This window comes from Dreissena polymorpha, chromosome 11, assembly GCF_020536995.1.
Source record: "Dreissena polymorpha isolate Duluth1 chromosome 11, UMN_Dpol_1.0, whole genome shotgun sequence".
Lineage (NCBI taxonomy): Eukaryota > Metazoa > Mollusca > Bivalvia > Myida > Dreissenidae > Dreissena > Dreissena polymorpha.
The window spans coordinates 18431499-18452246 of NC_068365.1; the positions used below are offsets into that span (position 1 = coordinate 18431499).

At 36.9% G+C, this 20748-nt stretch overlaps 2 protein-coding genes and 1 long non-coding RNA gene across 10 annotated transcripts in view; all 3 read right to left on the bottom strand.

Moving 5' to 3' along the window:
* LOC127850051 (dual serine/threonine and tyrosine protein kinase-like) overlaps nucleotides 1-6153 on the bottom strand; it is a 156061-nt gene extending 149908 nt beyond the window's left edge. The window contains exons 1-6 of one of the 8 annotated variants that reach the window (XM_052382787.1): nucleotides 5932-6126; nucleotides 4647-5266; nucleotides 3949-4156; nucleotides 3093-3385; nucleotides 1605-1745; nucleotides 24-254 (exon numbers count right to left, since the gene is read on the bottom strand). In XM_052382787.1, the coding sequence (XP_052238747.1) occupies nucleotides 24-254; nucleotides 1605-1745; nucleotides 3093-3385; nucleotides 3949-4156; nucleotides 4647-5240 (1467 nt within the window). In that variant the 5' untranslated portion in view covers nucleotides 5241-5266; nucleotides 5932-6126. Of the gene's footprint in view, nucleotides 1-23; nucleotides 255-1604; nucleotides 1746-3092; nucleotides 3386-3948; nucleotides 4157-4646 lie in introns of all 8 variants that reach the window. The other 7 variants (XM_052382786.1, XM_052382781.1, XM_052382788.1 and 4 more) reach the window with 7 other exon arrangements.
* Nucleotides 6154-9472: 3319 nt separating this feature from the next.
* LOC127850052 (mesoderm induction early response protein 2-like) lies at nucleotides 9473-20703 on the bottom strand. Its single transcript, XM_052382789.1, has 6 exons — nucleotides 20563-20703; nucleotides 19702-19799; nucleotides 15629-15710; nucleotides 13953-14047; nucleotides 13152-13279; nucleotides 9473-12534 (listed from the first exon to the last, which is right to left on the bottom strand). The coding sequence occupies exons 1-6, from the start codon at nucleotides 20576-20578 to the stop codon at nucleotides 11967-11969; spliced, it is 987 nt and encodes a 328-aa protein (XP_052238749.1). The 5' UTR covers nucleotides 20579-20703; the 3' UTR covers nucleotides 9473-11966.
* LOC127850054 (uncharacterized) lies at nucleotides 14875-15493 on the bottom strand. The gene is made up of 2 exons (XR_008035028.1): nucleotides 15264-15493; nucleotides 14875-15101 (listed from the first exon to the last, which is right to left on the bottom strand). It is a non-coding gene; the product is annotated as an uncharacterized LOC127850054 (long non-coding RNA).
* Nucleotides 20704-20748: the final 45 nt, after the last annotated feature.

Consider the following 20748-nt stretch of genomic DNA (forward strand, 5'->3'; position numbering starts at 1 on the left):
GAACGACGCTCAATTAATCGTACCTCAGTGGTGCTCATTTTGTACATATATCTGTCCCAGGAGAAGCCCGGTAGGTGCTTCTTCAGTTTATCCACCGTGTCCTGCCAGACCTGCGCCTCGGAACCGGGCTGGTTCCGCTCCCGCTCCTCCACGATATCCCACTTGTTGCACACAAACATGGTACAACTGGGGTCGAAACTGAACAAGCCGCCCTTAGTCTCCTCCAGCTTCAGGCGATTGAAGATCGTCACAAGCTGCGAACAACAAGATACGTATTGATTATACGAGGCTTTAGTCACGTGCGTAAAGTGTCCTCCCAGATTAGCCTGTGCAGTCCGCACAGGCTAATCAGGGACGACGTTTTCCGCTTTTATGGACTTTTTCGTTTGAAGAAAGTACAAAATGTATTTCCTAAACAAAAATCATTTCAATGCGGAAAGTGTCGTACCTGATTAGCCTGTGCAAACTGCAGGCTAATCTGTGAGAACACTTTATTCACATGACTTAATTCCAGTTTTCCCAGAACAATGCTCATATAACTATGTATATTTGTATCATTTTTATACAAACAATCATTAATAAATAAAAGCCATGTTCTTGTTAATTAACTAATCTTGCCAATGCCGTGTAAAGTGTATTTGATAATCAGAAATACCCCTTGTTTTACTTGTGTCATCTTCAGGTGTATTTTTTTGTAAAGAATCGGTTTTATGCAATACATAAATAATTTCAAGAATAAACTGTCCTCAAAAAAGTCTTCAACCATTAGAGTCGCAAATACTAATCAGACAGTACACTTTTCGCTTAGTCTATATTTTCGTTTAAAACAGACTTTCTTTTAACGAAATGTTACATCGGAAAGTGTCGTCACGGATTAGGGATTATGGTTGTGGGGACAACACAGGCTAATATAGGACGACGCTTAACGCACATACATTAAGCCCAGTTTTCCCAGAGCGAGGCTCATTTATCAATAGTATTTGTTTTTGAAGAAAACGAGTGTAGATGGTCGTAACTTAATACGTATACAACATGTCTTTTGAGGACACATTTTATTATTTTTACAGAAAGTGTCGCATTTAGTAGTTGGATCATATTTTATGTTAAGGTGTATGATATGCTGATGGTTAGTTATTATTACGTATGAGCCGCTCTCTTTGAACAATCTGCATTCCGCACGGGCTATCAGGGACGTCACTGTCCGCTTTAATGATTGTTTACGTTTAATGGAAATATCTTCATAGCGAACATCCAGTGTTGCTGGAAAGTGTCATCCCTGATTAGCCTGTGCGGACTGAACAAGCTAATCTGGGACGACACTTGAGCACATGCATTAACCCATTTATGCATAGCGTCTAGAAAAAAAAGGCCTTCGCAAACAGCGTAGACCCAGATGAGACGCCGCATCATGTGGCGTCTCATCTGTGTCTGTGCTGTTTGCTTAAAGGAATTTCTGTAAGAAATATTCTAAATATAGAAATAAATATACTAGACATCCATAATTTTGGAAATAAATTGATCCAATTAGACGAATGGGAGAGCCCACTAGGCAAAACTGGGTTAAACCCCGGTTTCTCCGAGCGAGGCTGGTATACATAACGTACCCTGTCCTCCTGGACCCCGCCGGAGTTGGCGCTGTTGAGGACGTAGATGAAGGCTGCCGCCTTAGGGAGGTACTCGAACAGTTTCTCGGACAGCAGCTTGCACTCACCGACGCCCGGTGTGTCAACGATTGTCACATGCGACTGTATGTTATATAAAACCATTTACTGTAAACGTCTAGAAAATCGTCGGTATGAAATTTCGTTGTTTAATAAAAATCAACTAATTCGTTGACACGTAATTTCGTGGATTTCATATATTAGTAATACATGACACGCAATAGCCATATAACTTGCATACATCGATTCTTAAAACGTTGCGATGAATTCATAAATTCAAACAAGAGTCGAGTAATTTAAACGAAACACAAAATTACTGTAAGGGTTTTTTTACTCATGAAACTTTGACACAGATAAATAAAAATATAACTGTTTGAAAGGTATTCGCAAGTTTTATTGAATTGTTTGTTTGGCAAAACTTGCATCACTTGAATACTTTAATTTACTTGAATCCGAAGTTGCTATTTAGATTTTACCATATCGATATGTGTTGATATGTGCTTTGTGTAATAGTTTGGCCAAACTGTTTTTGTAAATTATTAGGTTTACCAAAATCCATCATTGAATCGAAAGAAAGGAATAATGATACTCAATACCAATAACATCATATTACGTTCGAAGTACACGAATGTCCATCAAAATATATCAGCAGAATAATATATAGGTATATTACCGCTTAATATATGTTTAATCAAATCTGGCCATTTTGTTGAATCAATTGTAGGAGAAAACGCCTTACATATTTAAAGATTACATATTTCCACTGCGGACATGAATATGTGTATGGAATAAATACTTAATCATATCGGGCACTATATTGGTTCGTTTTACATGGAACATACGGGCACTATATTGGTTCGTTTTACATGGAACAAACACTAGTTGTTTCAACAGTAACCTCAGTGGTCTCCTTTTCACAAGTATTAATTGTTTTTTGGACGGAAACAAAACCATATATGCATGCTGGATCACGTAAAACACTTGACATGTCTGCTAGATTAAGTGTTTTACTGCGCATATTGCGAGTTTACGAACGATGTCGTCGATTGTATGTGTTTGTTTAAGTGTGTATACATATAGGGGCAAGGATAACGCCGTTTCACAAAGTATAATTTTCGCAGCGACGCATTCGTTTATAATTAGAATCTTTGCAAAATTGGATGCGATATAAAAAGCTAGATTTATTTACATCTCTTCATTTTATACATTAACCATATGCATATTAAAGAACAAAGCTACAAACTCTCTCTCTGTCGCAGTTAAAGGCGGTTGAAATTGGAAACCATGCGAATATGTCGCATATGGAACACATAAAAAACAAACTGGTCAAACTTCAACTTCATGAGTTGTAATAAATCACTCTAATAAGAAATTTCTTATATAAATTAACGCAAATTAGAAATATAACAATAGTATAAAAATTACACGCACGTTGTTCCCGAGCAGCGGCAGTTGCCAATAGATATCCACACATTTATATTCCGTTCCAGCATCTCGGTGCGTCACTTCCTGCTTCAACTTCTCCAGCGCTTCCACGTCATTCTCGCGGATCGTCTGCCTATGTTCCGTGCCGTCTGCCTTGTGTACCACGTAGTAGCGTTCGGCGTCTGTCGCGATAGGGTGCACGCGGCAAATGGTTGACGTCGCGCACAGCAACGAGTACGGAAGCACATCAGTTCCCAACAGCAAATTCAGGAAGCTGCTTTTGCCGGCGCTTGTTTCTCCTGTGTTACAAACACGGTTTAGTTTAAAGGATTTTTTATTGATATACACCAAAAACACAAAATAAAATATTGATTTCAATCACAAAGTTTTTTAAGAGCGAATTCGGTATGCATGGTTTTGTAAAATGTTGATGTCTTGTTTAATAAATAATATCTTTATAACCTTATTAATTTGTAACAGAGTAGTTTGTATTTCTTTGCATGCAACATATACATTATAACAAACACGTAGTAATGTATGGAATGATTTCAGTGGTTGAAAATCATCGAATTGAGCCTCGTTCTGAGAAAACAGGGCTTAATGCATTTGCGTAAAGTATCACCACAAATTAGCCTGTGTTATCCGCACAAGCTAATCAGGGAAGATTCTTTTCGACTTAAGTAGATTTTCGTTTCGTTAAGAACATTCTCCCTTAAAACGAAAAATTCAGTAGAAGCGAAGTGTCGTCCCTGATTAACCTGTTTCTGGACTGCACAGGCTCATTTGGGATGACACTTTACGCACATGCATTAAGCCCACTTGTCCCATAATAAGGCTCGTGTTAATTACTATAAGACCTTACCTGCAACAACAATTGGACATTCGGCCTCCAATAGGTCTTTTTTGTATTTGGACATTTTAGAAACATAATCTCCATATAATTCCGATAGGGACGTCTGAAGATCTTTCGTTAAATGTCCCACAAAGTCGAGTATAGTGGTGTACAACTCAGCTAGATCATCCTTCATTTGGCGATCACGTATGAGTATTTCATTCATTTCGGAATCAAGCTAAAATAAATAAATAACAAGTTGTATATGTAACTAAATAGACGACCAGATTTTTGTGGAAAATATTTTCTCACAAAATGATAATACATGTACTGACAATTAAAAACTGATACTCATTCACCTTTAACATAAGGAATGGAACCCTAGGAAATTAATTTTATCTAAACCAAACTATTATTGTATTTAGTTAGTTAATCACGTTTATAACATACAACTAGAAAAAAATCAAATAAGTCTCGTTCTGGGAAAACCGTGTTTAAAGCATGTACGAAAAGTGTCGTCACAGATTAGCATGTTCAGTCCGCACCGGGTTATCAGGGACGACGCCTGCTTTTATGGAACATTTCGTTTACATGAGGTCTCTACTTACTATAAATCTAATGTAGGCGTAATGTGTCATCCCTGATTACTAATCTTTGGCGACACTTTACACACATGCATTCAGCCCCAGGGCGAGGCTTAATTATGCATTTAATTTTAAAGAACCTACCGATTGTTGTACGTTATGTTGTGTAGTAAGTGCTTTATTTCTCTCTTGAATGATCATTCTCTTAATAAGAAGCCTCATTTCATCCAAAGAGTCCAGATCATGGTCGATGTAACGTTCATCGAGCCAGTCAAACGCTCCGTCGATAGTCAGGTTTTCTACAAAATCGGCTACACTGCTGTCGTGTTCACTTTCACGTTGTTGGGCGTCATCTTGACCACCGCTTGTATGGATAGTGTCTTCTTTGGGATCAAATGTCGTTATCGAGACAGTGTGAGAATTGCACAAAACCTTTTGAGAATTGGAAGCAATGTCTGGCTTCATATTGCCGTCTCCGGAAGGACATTGGTTTCTGTCTGGTTTATTGGCGGACGCGTTCATACCACTTGCAGACGCCATGTCGTCTAAACCTGTGTTCAGGTCGCTGGTTGTATAAGAAACTACACTGCCGTGTACAGTTACAGGTGTTTCATTGTGTTCATGATTTATTAGAGCTTCAGGGATATCATCGTCTTCCCCTGGGTCCCTTGTCGTACTATATAAATCATTGTTCGAATGGACCCTTTTGTCGTCTAGAATTGCATAGTCTAGCTCCATGGTTGTAACTGAAGCCACACTGTCACCTGCAACAAAAACTGTGTCAACAGCATCATCGTTTGTTCCATTGTCAGCACGTTCAACAGAGGCTGCTTTATCCTCCGTTTTAATACATACATCAGCATCGTGTGGGGCCTCCATTGCGTCTAGAGGCGTGTATTGTGCTCGCATTGAGTCGGAAGTAGAATTGTCATAAACAATTTCAACTGATTTACCTGTTCCATCGTGTTTCACGGCGTCATAAATTTAAATCCCTGTGTTATTTGGCTATTAGTACTTTTTACTTTATGTTTCTGCTATCCTTCGAATCAATTGTTATATTCATGATTTATATCTAAAATCAACCGCTACATTAAAATGTACAATTGAATCCAAAACAACGTATTGTTCGAACGTATTATATTACAATTACCAAACACCTTGACCTAAAAAATGATGTTAAAATTCATCGCTGCACTACCGTTCACAACGCTATTCCAAATGTAGTGTAGTTACTACGCAATTCATCGTAGTCATTTCAACACGCTTATTTATAAATTTCTGTAACTTTTATGTTCAAATGATTAGCATAATCAATTTGGTTTAACCATGCACACGACTCAAAAGCTCAACCTCACATTTAAAACGCCTGTAAAAATGTAAACGTCCAAAATAGTTAATGATAATAATAACATGTATGAACTGAACTAACATCATCAGGAAGACAGTAAATTTTAATATCCAATCAGTCCGAACCGAAATCACATATCACTTATAAAGATAGTAAACATAACAGGTACATCAAAGCGACATCAATATCCGTGTTATTTCAATATGTTCAGTTCAAGGTTTACGTGCGTTTGTCTCAAACGACAACCGAAAAAGAAAGCGGAAGATTTTATTTTGGTTTGTGTCGATATAAACACAAGTGTTATACGTCAGATATTTGTTCAGTTATGTCATTCTGGATCAGCAGACGACTTATTGCATAAATAAATCTTACTGAGGATTCCGGAGAAAGCCGGTGTATCACGATAGCAGTGAGGCCGGGCAGTGAGGTATAAATTGCAAAATACTGCTGAAACAATCGATGTCTTATTTTAAGCAGAATTGGTTGAATGACACAACACATAGGTGGTATGCAATTGCGTTGTAAATCCGTTTGTTTATTATTTTTTATCTTAGTACAAGTAAGATAAAGCGAGATTTAATTGTTTTATTAACTATATCAGTGTTAACAAAGGGACCAATTGCTGATTACTGAATAACATAAGCGAATATAGTGCTATATACAATCATTGTAACAAGTAACAAACAACCTGTCAAAATTAACATTCAGTTGCTTGTCTTTAATTGAGTTATATTGATAAAAAAAAAAAATAAACTTGATGTAGAGACTTTTGAAAACATCATTTCATGTTTGAATGCGCTGTAAATGGAGTGGAGTAGACGCATAGCTCTAAATATAATTCTTGCCATGTATATACATTCATGTTATCGACGATTTACAAGAGAGCATGTAAAACGCCTAAACGGCGCTAAATTGTAAAGGTATTTATTTTAGTTATATTATAACTCACTTAAACATTTTAATGGGAACATGTAAATGAGCCTCGCTTTGGAACAACGGGGGTTAATGCATGTGCGTAATGTGTCCTCCCTGGTTAGCCTGTACGGTCCCCACATGTAAATCTGGGACGACACTGCACGCACGTGCATTGAACCCCGTTTTCTCAGAGCGAGGCTCAACGGGTCAGCTGGGCCGCACTCTATATTACCCAATTAAGACAACGTGAAAATAGTGGTAGAGTTGCATCAACGGGAGGAAAATGTTATCGTCACTACGTTGTTTATGGCAGGTGACGCATTATTCGACAAGACTCGCGACATACACAAACGAATCAAATTATAATTAAGCCGCGCTCAGAGAAAACGGGGCCTAATGCAAGTGCGTAAAATTGTGCCCCATATTAGGTTGTGCAGTCCACACAGGCTTATCAGGCCGAACCTTTCCGCTTAGAATGGATTTTCATGAAGGAAATACTTTCTTTAAACAAAAAATTCCTTAAAGCAAGCGTCGTCCCTGATTGGCGTGTGTGGTATTCACTCATCAAATAATATCAAATAATGCGAGGCAATTACACAATTATAGACATGAGTTCGGGGTAGTACATTTGACCTACACAACTGACCCTGGCCTTTTCGGTAGGCTCCATGCAGCGATTTCGCGAACATCATATATAATATGTCAACATTTTGCCAGTATTTTAAAATTCTCCAAAACGTATTAAAGAAAAAAATGGACAAGTGATATCTGACAAAAAAAAAACTTCAACAATGGCCTTGCATGGTGACCTCCTTATGTGAAACAAAGATTCACGTGTTAAAAATCTTTTCAAAACTTGAACATGCATTGGACCGGTCAATGGCTCTGTTCCAACCTCAAACTATCAGCTTCAAATTGTCAAACGACCCGCCCTATCGGACAAGCCAACATATGCAGCGTTTTATTCTTATATTCTTCAAGGCCCGAAAATGTTAGAGCTGGCTAATTCATCCGAACGATACAAATATTGGCCAATGGCCATGTTGTGCCAAATGCACATTGTAATGAATCTGCTTACGCCAGGGAACGAGTGTAATGTGATTGACTCTTGTGTAATGTGATTGACTCTTGTGTAATGTGATTGACTCTTGTGTAATGTGATTGACTCTGGTGTAATGTGATTGACTCTTGGTGTTAATGAGTTTTCACGTTATATTTACGTCACTGTCTTGTGATTTACATATCTCGGAGTTGTATCGCGATGAAAATAATTGATTTTCGTTTTGACAGGACTGGGCGCAATGCATGTGCGTAGCGACGCCAAAATAAGTCCGCACAGGTTAATCAGGGGCGACACTTTCCGCTGGTATGGTATTTTTCGTTTACAGCTATCTTCTTAGCGAGAATTCAGTTTAGACGGTAAGTCTCGTCCCTAATTAGCCTATGTGGACTGCACATGCTTATCTGAGACGACACTTTACGCACATGCCTTAAACCCCGTTTACCCAGAGAGGCTAATTTTGTTGTCTTAAGTTGGATAGTGCCAGTTACAGGACACCTGTCATTCATTAGGTAACACAGAGTCTTTCAATTCCTCCTGAAAAGTACACGTACTTACTAAATAGCTTGTAGAACGTTACGATTTAAACAAAGTTGCCTGTGGCATGGGCTCGAATCTTACCATGCGGATTCAAACCACCCATGTTAGCTAGCTGTTCTGTAATTACGTTTTACTGCCCGTACGTTGGAAGAAATCCAAGTCTCATAAAGATTGGACCAGAAATGTGAAGTCTATGGTGCTAACAAAAGCAGTATAAGGAAAGATGCCCCGCCCACTGGCGGCCATGTTTTTCAACAGACCGAAACCATTTTCAAACTAATCCAAGATTTCATTGGGACGCATGTTCTGACCCAGTTTCATGAAGATTGGGCACACAATGTGACTTCAAGAGTGTTAACAAGGTTTTACTAAAACCATTTAAGAAAAACTGCCACGTCCACTTTCAGCCATGTTTTTCAACAAACTGGAACCATTTTCGAACTCATCCAAAGTATCATTGGGACACATGTTCTGACCAAGTTTCATGCAGATTGGACAATACATGTGGCCTCTATAGAGTGGTAACAAGTAAAATGTTCACAAGGCATGACAAACAAAAAGCGATCACAAAAGCTCACCGTGAGCACCTCATGTCCAAATGAGCTAATTTTAAAGCGGAAATTGTCGTCCCTGATTAGCTTGTGCGGACTGTACATTCCAATCTGTGACGAAAGTTTGCGCACATGAATTTAACCCCGATTAACGAAAGCCATATAAGGAAATCTGCCACCCGCCCTGGCAGCCATGTTTTTCAAACACCTGGAACCATTTTCGAACTCGTCCAAAGTATCATTGAGACACATGTTCTGACCAAGTTTCATGAAGATGGACAACACATGGGACCTCTTGAGTGTTAACAAGTTAAATGTTCACAACGCATGATGGACAAAAGGCGATCACAAAAGCTCACCATGAGCACCTTGTGCTTAAGTGAGCTAATTAAAGCGGAAATTGTTGTTCCTGATTAGCCTGTGCGGTCTTCACATGCTCATTTGGGACGACACTTTACACACAGGCATTCAATCCCATTTTCACAGAGCAAGTCACACTTGAATTTTGTAGACATTGCAAAGTATCGGGATATGTCAAGAAAAACAGAGACCTTGATAACATCATATTTCTGTATTATAATCTACAAAATCTGTAATATGTACACAATAAATAAATGAGATACGATCGACATCCGTACAAAACAACTGATGGAAAAGTAACAAAAACAAAACAATCATTGTACACTCTCATATCATTAGTCTTATAAAATCCACAAACTCATTCATGTTAACAATGTTATATTGCATATTATGTGTAATCATTAACTACAACTTCCACTAAGCACCTTTAGAAAACTGCTTTCATAGTTATTGTGAAAAGATTAAAAAGTATGAATAAACAATTATTAACAGCTTGCATAGAACTGCAAGCAAAATAGTATTCCAACACTTACCAATCTTTACATCTCAAACCCATTGTTCTATAAATCATTAGTAGCATCTAAAAAGTTGTCAGACCTACATTTACATGTATTCTCAAGATATTCCAAAATTGAAAATAGCCTTACATTTCACTTCTTTGAACCCTTATGCTTCAAAATTGTCAATGAGAAATAGTAATCTTATTTTTCTTAAACTGTCAACATATATAAGAAAATCTCACTCTAATAAATTTTGAATTTGCAAGATTTTGTTTTTTAATGTCAGTAAGAATTTGACTATTTGTAAATTCCATATACGACCCGATTTAAACAAAAACAATAGTTACATTATATATTTATTTTTAATTTTGTTACTATGGTATTTGTTATTAAGAGAAGATACAGATTTTGTCCCCGGCCATAAGAAAAACTAATATCTAGTTCTTTGTCCTTAAAGCCATACACATTGAAATGAAAGTAAATTTACGTATAAATAAGAAACATATTTTATCTATGCCAATTAGAATCAGGGGTTTTTCTGCCTATTTTGGGAAAGAGTCTGACCAAATTGGGAATTTTTTATCGACAAAATTGGCCATTTTGGGAATTTTTGCTTCGAAGAAACTGCTCATTGGGAAAAAATTGTGAATTTATCAGGCTTAAATAATTCAGTGGTTTAACAAATAAATTTGTTTTTATTTGTTATTTTGTCTTCTTTATATAAACAGATGCAATATTTGGCATATTCAATGTTTATTCAAGTACTGTAGTTTTGTTTTTCAGTTACACTCCGAGATAAACACTGTACAGTCAAAACCTTATGGTGGTTACAAGGTAGAAATCCGTCTTTTTTGCGCTTTACAACTTAAAAAATAATCTTGTTTGTTGAAATTGACGTATACGTCTAGAAATCCTAACATCGGTTTAAAAAGCGGTACCGTTTGAAAAAAAAAATTACTTGCTAACTAGGCTATAGATTTAATTTTATCTGTGCCAATTAGAATATATCTGGTGGTTACAAGGTAGAAATCCGTCTTTTTTGCGCTTTAAAACTTAAACATAATCACGTTTGTCGAAATGGACGTATACGTATAGAAATTCTACTTTTGGTTTTAAAACTAAAAAAAAATTACTTGCTTACTAGGCTATAGATTTAATGACAATTTGTACACTTTCAAATTGCATCTTTATGTATTGATTAACATGTATTTTATTTCAAGGTGTGTGGCTTTAAATTAATATAAAACATTTGCAACTGAAAACATGTATAACATGTAAGCTGCGATTGTTTTCATTTCCAACATTTCAGAGCTGGACTTTTTAAAACTGGGCCAGACATGCAGAATTGCAAAGCATCGTGTATTAAAGTAACAGCAAAGTGTTGTGTCACTCACAAAAAAACTGAATTATGAATTAAACAAACTACTTTTACTAGGAAACTGCCATTTTTCATCTTATTTAATTTAAGCTAAATAATACTGCTGTATTGGAAAACCAGGCAAAATGCAAGTGCGAAAAGTATCTCCAATGATTAGCGCATGCAGTCTGCACAGGCTAATGAGGGAAGACACTTTCCAGTTTTACTGAATTTTTAGTTTAAAGACAGTCTCTTGTGAGCGAAAATATATTCTAGACGGAAAGAGTTGTCACATATTAGCCTTATTGTATTGCACAGGCTAGTCTGGGACGACACTTTACACTGCACAGGCTAGTCTGGGACGACACTTTACACACAAGCATTAAGTCTGGTATATCCAGAGAAAGGCTCATACATACTCTTTACAGCGAACAATGCCAGATCTTTTTACTAAAACGACGTAACAAATCTAAATAGTACTAGATTTTCTTTTTTGCTATTATCACTATAAAAATATCAAGGCAACATGAAAATGAACACAATTGAGAACAGACTATTAGTATAAATTTTAACAAAACATTCCATCACTCTCACATACATGTATGTGTCATTTTCATTTAACCCTTAACAAAGGTTAAAGCTTAAATTTACTTCCTTATACCAACTTCCGTACAAACAAGAAAAAGCATTATGACTGAAGGTCTTTCAATAACCTCATTTGACAGCTTAAAATTATAATTCTGAAATATTGCACAAGAACTTAATACAAAATATTTTGATATCCAATGAAAAGCACAAATTCCTGAATAAATTGATTGGACAAGGTTGGAATGTCACTGGGAAACTTCTGCACTCCTTGTTTGAGCAAGATCACCACCAGTTAGCCCCACACTAGATATAGGAAGGACCCCAGGGTCCACATGTTTAGACTGTTGACTTTCAACAGAGAGAATTTTAATAGGGTCTATAAGCTTTAAATGTGCTTCAGTGGAATTAGTCTTTAAACTGAGATCAGTTTTATCTAGCTCACAAACACTATGCTCTGCAACAGAATGATCAAGTCTTGATTTCTTTAAAGGTGGAATATAACTATTCTCTGGAAGTCCATTGTTGGCACCTATGTTCTCAACCTCAGCAGCCTTGTGTATAGGTGTCTCAGGCATGATACAAGGTATGGTGGTGGTGGCAGTGTTAAAGTCAACTCCGGGGTGAATGGGTTGGAATGCAGACCCCTTCTCGGAGTCGCCCCGTGCCCCTGGGTCCGGATGTGCAGGGGGCTTGAGGTGGTTACGTTTGGGGTCCCCGTAAAGCAGGGAATGGACGGGGCTGGCTGACCGGTCCCTGTTGGGTAACGATGGCGCCGAGGATTCCTGCTCATCTAGGAAACGCTCCATGTAATCCCTGCAATATAGGTACCAATATCAGCAAGATGTTCATAGTGCAGTTTTATCTCAGACTTACATACACAAGTTCTAATAATTTCATAAAAAATTAAAAACTCAGGAATTTACATGTCCACAAAATTGTCATTTTAAAATAAACCAAAAGATTTCATGCCGACAAATATTCAATGATTTTGCAGTATAAACAAATGGTCAGGTGTTTGTAAAATAGGGAAAATGTGCATGGCATTGTTTTACACAAAAAGTAAGAAGTATGATCAGGTGTTAACAAAGAAAGGCAAAAACTAATTATTTCATTTTTCTTAACTTTTAAAATATTTTTTTCACAGAGCTTGAAATTATACTTTTCAAATGGGAAAATTGGTAATGTAAATCTTATTCGGGACTTATTTCTGTTCAGTACCATCATTTCAATGATAATAGCAAATTTATTGTTTATGCTGAATGTTTTTGTCATTTGTATGAATAAACATATATACTTAACTATGTTATGTGTGAACAGCTAAAATTGATCAGAAGAGGTCATAATCAACAATGCTGATGTGACAGATTTACTTCACATCATGCTCAAGGGAGTAAATTTTAACATAAATCATTGGAATTATTTTTACTTACGTTACTCCAGGATGCAATGTGTATCGTCGTTTCTCCAGCCGTGTCTTGTTTGCAAATATATCATGTCTCTCAGTTTTCTTCCAGAGGTAATAAAACTGAACCAACTCTCCAACAGAGCGAGTTTTCACCTGCATTAAAAAAACAAGCCTCTTTCTAGAAAAACTTGTTTTCATGCATGTGCGTCAAGAATCCTCATAGATGAGCTTGCACAGGCTAATCAGGGACAACACTTTCAACCTAAACTGGATTTTGGTTATGAGACTTCCTTCAAACTTAAAATTCCACAAAAGCAGAAAATGTCGCCCTGATTAGCATGTGCCGACTGCACAGGCTAATCTGTGATGACACTTGACTAGCATGTAATATACGCAATTTAGCCATAAGAAGGCAATTTTTTTCTGGACTTGTATATAAGAAATATGAACTTTCATCAAGTATGTTCTAAGCTCAAATCAGTGTTCAAACACGTTGGTTTTGTTTAAGTTAATTTTCTACTTAAACAAAATCCAGACAAAAACGCATCAACTACTGGTGGTAATATTCTCAATAACAAGTCACAAATGCATAGTTCTTATCCAAAACTGAACAAAACAAACGGTAATCAAATTACCTCTGTATATTACTTGAACATGCAAGCAATAGCTGTAGATCCTCATAAACGTTTCTTATTCCTTTTTAAACTTATGTTCAAACTATCAGATGCTATGACAAAAGGAGCGGAACTAAACATTATAATTTGCAGAGGGCAATCAAAGGTCACTACTTGTTTAATATAAACAATAGTCTACACTTTATCCTTACTTTATTTTGATGTATCATGTAGAAGTCCTTCCCATAGAAGCGGAGACCGGTCTCAAAATTGCTGCATTCCTCCTCAGACCACAGACTCATTGGATCTGAAACACACAAATGTCATGTAACATACAAACACACAAATGTCATGTAACATACAAACACACAAATGTCATGTAACATACAAACACACAAATGTCATGTAACATACAAACACACAAATGTCATGTAACATACAAACACACAAATGTCATGTAACATACAAACACACAATGTCATGTAACATACAAACACACAATGTCATGTAACATACAAACACACAAATGTCATGTAACATACAAACACACAAATGCCATGTAACATACAAACACACAAATGTCATGTAACATACAAACACACAAATGTCATGTAACATACAAACACACAAATGTCATGTAACATACAAACACACAAATGTCATGTAACATACAAACACACAAATGTCATGTAACATACAAACACACAAATGTCATGTTACATACAAACACACAAATGTCATGTTCTTGCTCTGGGAAACGGGGTTAAATGCAGGTGCGTAAAGTGTCATCCTGGATTAGTCCGCACAGGCTGACACTTTCCATGTTTACATTTTTTTTTGTTTAAAAGAAGTCTCTTCTAGGAAAAAATCCAGTTTGGGCGGAAAGTGTCATCCCTGATTAGCCTGTGCACACTGTACAGGCTTAACTGGGACCAAACTTTTACGTACATGCATTAAACACATTATTTCCACAGCAGGGCTCTTAAAAAAATCAACTAAGAATGTAAATGCTTATACTGCTTTAGAAGTGTTGTAGAATAACAAAACCTGAATATACATAGAAAACAAGGGACAAAATTGTCACAAAACCAGGTTTTCATTGTGAAAAAAAAATCTGATAAAGGGAGAAAACTCAAACTGAACTTTTGAAATGACCAAAAAAAATTAACCCCCTTTGTAAGTTTTTTTTTTTTTTAAATCTATTTTTAGTCGTGGCGACCTTGACATTGGAGATATTGACGTGATTCTTTCGTGGGACACACCGTCCCATGATGGTGAACAAATGTGCCAAATGATTTTAAAATCTCACAATGAATGACATAGTTATGGCCAGGACAAGCTCATTTATGGCCATTTTTGACCTTTGAACTCAAAGTGTGACCTTGACCTTGGAGATATCGACGTAATTATTTCGCGCGACACACCGTCCAATGATGGTGAACAAATGTGCCACATGATTTTAAAATCTGACGATGAACGACATAGTTATGGCTCGGACAAGCTCATTTATGGCCATTTTTGACCTTTGAACTCAAAGTGTGACCTTGACCTTGGAGATATCGACGTAATTATTTCGCGCGACACACCGTCCAATGATGGTGAACAAATGTGCCAAATGATTTTAAAATCTGACAATGAACGACATAGTTATGGCCCGGACAAGCTTATTCCGCCAGCCCGCCAGCCAGCCAGCCAGCCCGCCCGCATTCGCCAATCTAATAACCAGTTTTTTCCTTCGGAAAACCTGGTTAATAACCATGCTTAATAACTGCAATTTTTTGTTATTTATTTCAAATTGTCCCTAAATATTGTTTTTGTTTACAACTAATAAAGCTCCACGACTTATTCGTCCATTTCAAGACTCTTCTTATAATGATAGCACACGTACCTGTGGCAGGAATTGCTTGCATTTTCCTCCGTCTAAGTGCCTCTTCTTTGTTGTGACCACATTGGAGTAACAGGTACAAAGCCTGCAAACACAACAAAGCAAGTTCATATAGTTTTGTGAATGTTTACCCCATAATAAACATAAACAAATTCAAAGATTAGTGTAAACTATCCTGTACCGTAAGCACATAAGTAATAAACAAACACTGCACTATAAATAAACATCAATTAACGTCTCCAACTCCCTGAAAAAACATGCCTTTTAAGTTGCAGAAACCTAGAATATATATGTTTTTAACAGATTTTACCCAAGAATTGTTTTCCCAATAAACTTCAAGATCATGTTATAACATATCATTAATAATTTTAATATATTAACCATCGTCAGATTGTAATAGGTTTAACCAATATTTTAATACATAAATAATCAGTTTATTTAGAAGGGTTTTACACCCAGGTTCCCCCTAAATGATTATCATATTGTGTTTGAGATCGGACACCCAGCACCTTTTTACAATAAGGTAGGTGTATTCTTTCAATTTGGATGCTATTGTTCAATCCGCAAACTTAACAGCCATAACTTCAAATTGGTTCTTTAAGCTTATCGAATAATTTGAGATTATGGCCTAGATATTTGTAAATTTTACCAAATTTGATATAAACTTAAAAAGTGCTTTTAGGGCCTGCTCTGAAAGCGCATCATATGTAGAGCTGCAACGATTCACCAACAGCTCGATTCGATTCGATATCAGACACTCAGATACCTATTTTTTATTAGATTCATCTTCAAACCTAGTTTTATCATATATTCACTCTTCTGCCTCAAAATAAACATTTCTGTTCAAAAGTGTCGCATACCTAGATATCTTGGGCATTTGTCAAATTGACATGACGCCTTATCTATAATCGCTCCGCCCACTAGAATTGATCCACCAATCAGCGATCGATTAATCGGGCGCACTCGTTAGCAACGACCTGTCCGCCATTTTCTAGACAAGCTACATGTTTTGGTTCACTTTTATTCCGAGTTTCTTTTGTTTTCCTTTTTAAAAAAATGATTAAAAAATGGTTAAACGGTGTCAATGGGGATTATGTAACTCAGACAATCGATATCATGACAGATTAGTTGGTGACATTGAATTTATTTCGTTTCCAAACCCAAAAAAAGATCTTGAGAAGTGTAAGAGATGGATAAAGGCATGCGGTTGTCCCCACGAACAACTGAACATCAAAAACCGCATGCAAAAACGGTTAGAAAGGGTTAATGCAACTCTGACATTTGGTATCCAGAAAGATAAGTTAGATGAATTAAATTTATACCATTTCCAACGCGGCAATGCGGTCTTGACAAGAGCGAGTGGAAGCTTCAAGAATTACCGAGATCCCCTTTATAGAACATAAACTTATTTCACAAACTTGAAATGTCATATAAGCAATAACTAAGCATTATTAAGTATGTATTATGTCACGTGTGCATGTAAAATAATTGAGAATTTTGGTGCCCAATTCGTGTAACTTTACGAAATCCCCGTTAAATTAACACATTTCTGTGTGTGTCAGAAACAAGTGAAAACCATTTTGTTATTATTTTTATAACGACGTATCGATAAATGCTATTGTAAAAGAGTTATTATTACTGATATTAGTTAACCAATTAATGCGGTAACTTCGGGGAAGTCAGTACCTGCGCGAGCGTCTGATATTGGTAGCCTTATTAATTTATAATAGCCTGACCGTATTCCATTTGTACAACGCTAATTTATATCAGACAATGTCCAAACTTACTGTGTTTTTTTGCGCTTTAAATTATAGTGATTGATAAATGTCCCATAAGCAATGTTTAATATGATTAATATCGCTTTTATATGCAATAACATGTGGGATTGAGGTACCCACCCGGCGTCAGAAAGCGCGTAAAACTTCACCGAATTCCCAACTATAAAGCGCTATTTCGTGTCAAATACACGGGAAGGGGGGAATGTTTCTGTAATAATTTTGTTAATCACACGCGTAAATACCGGTGAAGTGTTAATTTATTGCAAATACCACCATTACACGTAATAACGGGTTCGATTTCGGTAAGCGCGAAAGCGTTTGAGAGCGTGTTTAATGTACCGATTTACCCGTTATAAATAGCTGATGTTCTCTTTAATCGTATATTTTTTTGCATTTGCAAAATAACTAAATGGCATCAACCCCTTTACAAGTGTAATATGGTGTTAAACAAGTCCATAAAATCATCCGGAATATCGCGTAAATCTATATGCAGTCTATAGGCAAAGAAGCCATTTTGGTGTTAGCTTGTCTAGGTTTTCTTCCCGCTGAGCCACGTGATTAAGTGGGCGGAGCGATCACTGATAAGGCGTCATGTCAATTGTGTGTTTGTTTGATATAGTTTGGTTGGTTCAATAGTGTTTTAAAAACTGTTGAAAGTGTGTTAAATTAACATTTGTAAGAAATATTTTGCAAGATATTGCCAATTGTCTTTCAAACTATGTCAATATTTCAATAAAAAAAGAATAGCAAATAAGAACTCAATTTTAATATAAAAACGTATGACTAGAAGATTGTGTTGAATACACAATAATATAAAATTAAATAAATAATCATAAGAACATCTGGAATCAATGGAGTGATAGTATTATCACTATTATACTTATATCCAAACCCGCTACAAGCATGTCTACCATTTAGCCATGACAGCTTCACCCGTTACCTATAGGACAAAGCACATTCTCTACTAAACTTAACAAATTCCCAACAGAAACAGAACTACTTTCTGGCTGGCGACTTGAGTAGTTGCACTTGTGATACCTCTTAGTCTTGCTAAATCAACGTTATGTTTGCATATGTGAAGCACAGTTTACACTTTGCTTTATCGGGAGGGCTACCATCCCGAAACCCAAAATACTGCCACACTTTTGATTTAAGCTCCTTAGGCGCATCCGATAATTTCAATTTGTCGGCCACAACTTGTTCAGCCATTTTGATGCTTTTTTCGAAAGTAGACCGTAACGCGCTTATTGATTGGATGACTAAAGTAATAAGCAGCCAATCGCACGTGTCGTAATTACAGGTAAAGATAAAACCTACACCTTCCCGTATCAAATAGTCAGAATACAGCGAGCTTTACGTATCTATGTATATATATGTCTATATGTTAAAGAATCGAATCGAATTTGGTAGTTTGGTACCGTAATCGAATCGACGCATTTCGAACCGATTTTCGATGCATCGGATCGAATCGTTGCAGCTCTAATCATATGTTGCTGAAAAGAATCACATGGAAGTATTGAAGCTTTGAAACAAGCAGTATTGATGTTAGACAAAACACATCCTTTTGGATTAACAAAGAATAAGTATTGTCAGCATTTTTGAAAAAAAGTTAAAGGTCAGGTTTTATGTCTGCTTTGATGGCGTGTGCCAACTTTCACATGTTTCCACTAATTACTGGGACAAAAGTCATCTGTTAACACTCGGCGCAGTGTGCAGCCAAGGCACATTGGCTTATTAGCCTTACAGGTACCCATTTATACACCTCGGTGGAGAGGAGCAAGCGTGGGATTAATTTTTTGCTTAGAAAATCCAGTGCCCTGAGAGGGATTCAATCCAGGGACATTCCGCTCCTAGATCCAAGCGTCCTACCACTAGACCACTGTCCCTGCTATATATTATACAAATATTAGACAAAATGTGTCGTTTTGGGCTTACTTGTAAACATGGAAGGAAGGACAGACCGGCCAGTCGCTATATACTGGGCTGAATCTGTAGACGATGGGGGTATAAAAACACAAGATGGCCTCCATCTATATGGACTCATTTCTAGAACATACTCTGTACAGTCAAACAACACAAGAGTTAGCTTAAAGGGGGGTGAAACTATTCCCAAGGCCATTGACCAAACTCAAAATCCTTCCTAGGTGCCAAACTTCCGAATAGTTTTCCAATCAGTTTGTGAGATATTGAAATACTCCAGACTTTCAAGGTTGCTATCAAGAACCATTTGCTTATAAGCACACATTTTTATCATCCATTTATTAAAGTACTGCTTTGCAATACGCATGTTCTGCCTACCTGTTCATCGTCCCGTACATGGGCCCCTGTAGGCACTGCATGGACCCCTATGGCTGTCTGCAGGCACTGAAGGTGAATCTCTTCCAAATATTTTTCCACTGTAACAGAAACTGTATGTGTACATTGCAGACAACAACATTAATAAACATGTCACTTGAGATAAATATAAGAACTCTTCACATTCATAATATTAAACATATGCCTCCTATATGTGGCAAGTTGAGCAACTGGATTGCTAAAAAAGTCATGTTATTTAAAAATGTTCACAGTCCTTACATGGCAGATGTAAAGTTACTCTTAAAAGCTAGTAATTAAATATAAATAGTTACTAAAACAAATAATAAAAGAAGTGACAGCCCATGGAAAACTCAATGTTCAACATAGAACTTGTATCAAATTTTATTTCATAATAATTTCAAAATAACTGTTGTTTAATCATAGTGAACAGTCGAAATTTTCCCTGGCCCGCCAAACATGACAAAATCCTCATAAGCCGGGACTGTCAATAGTTAAAACTGAGCAAAAGTCTGCAAAAGCTTATCAGGGAGGACACTTTCAGCTTTTGTGGAATTTCTGTTAAGAGGAAGTCTCCTTCAACAAAAATCCATGTTGAGCCAGAAAGTAAGGCTCTTCTTGGAAAAAATACAGTTTAGACAGAAAGTGTATTCCCTTATAAGGCTAAACTGAGATGACACTTAAAGCACACACGCATTAAGCCCAGTTTTACAAGAACGCGGCTCAAGAATGACAGCTGGTCTTACCTTCTTCACTGTCAATCATTCTGCTGGGATCCCATAGTACAGCTGGTCTTACCTTCACTGTCATCATTCTGCTGGGATCCCATAGTACAGCTGGTCTTACCTTCACTGTCAATCATTCTGCTGGGGTCCCATAGCAGCCTGTCCTCGTTCTCATAAGCTGGAGCATCCCCGTACACGCACAGACCCTCTGGTACACTGGCCTGGTAGGCCGACCCCACTGAGATCGTCTACAAGAAACAAGTACCTGTTTGTAACATGGTCATAAATGTTGATCAACCTTTTACCC

What these genes read in the sequence shown, in the direction of transcription:
- LOC127850052 (XM_052382789.1), bottom strand. An exon ending in ATGTACGGGACGATGAACAG is followed by an intron (nt 15,711 to 19,701) that starts GTAGGCAGAACA and finishes TTGTGTTTGCAG; the next exon opens with GCTTTGTACCTGTTACTCCA. An exon ending in ACATGATACATCAAAATAAA is followed by an intron (nt 13,280 to 13,952) that starts GTAAGGATAAAG and finishes TTTTTAATGCAG; the next exon opens with GTGAAAACTCGCTCTGTTGG.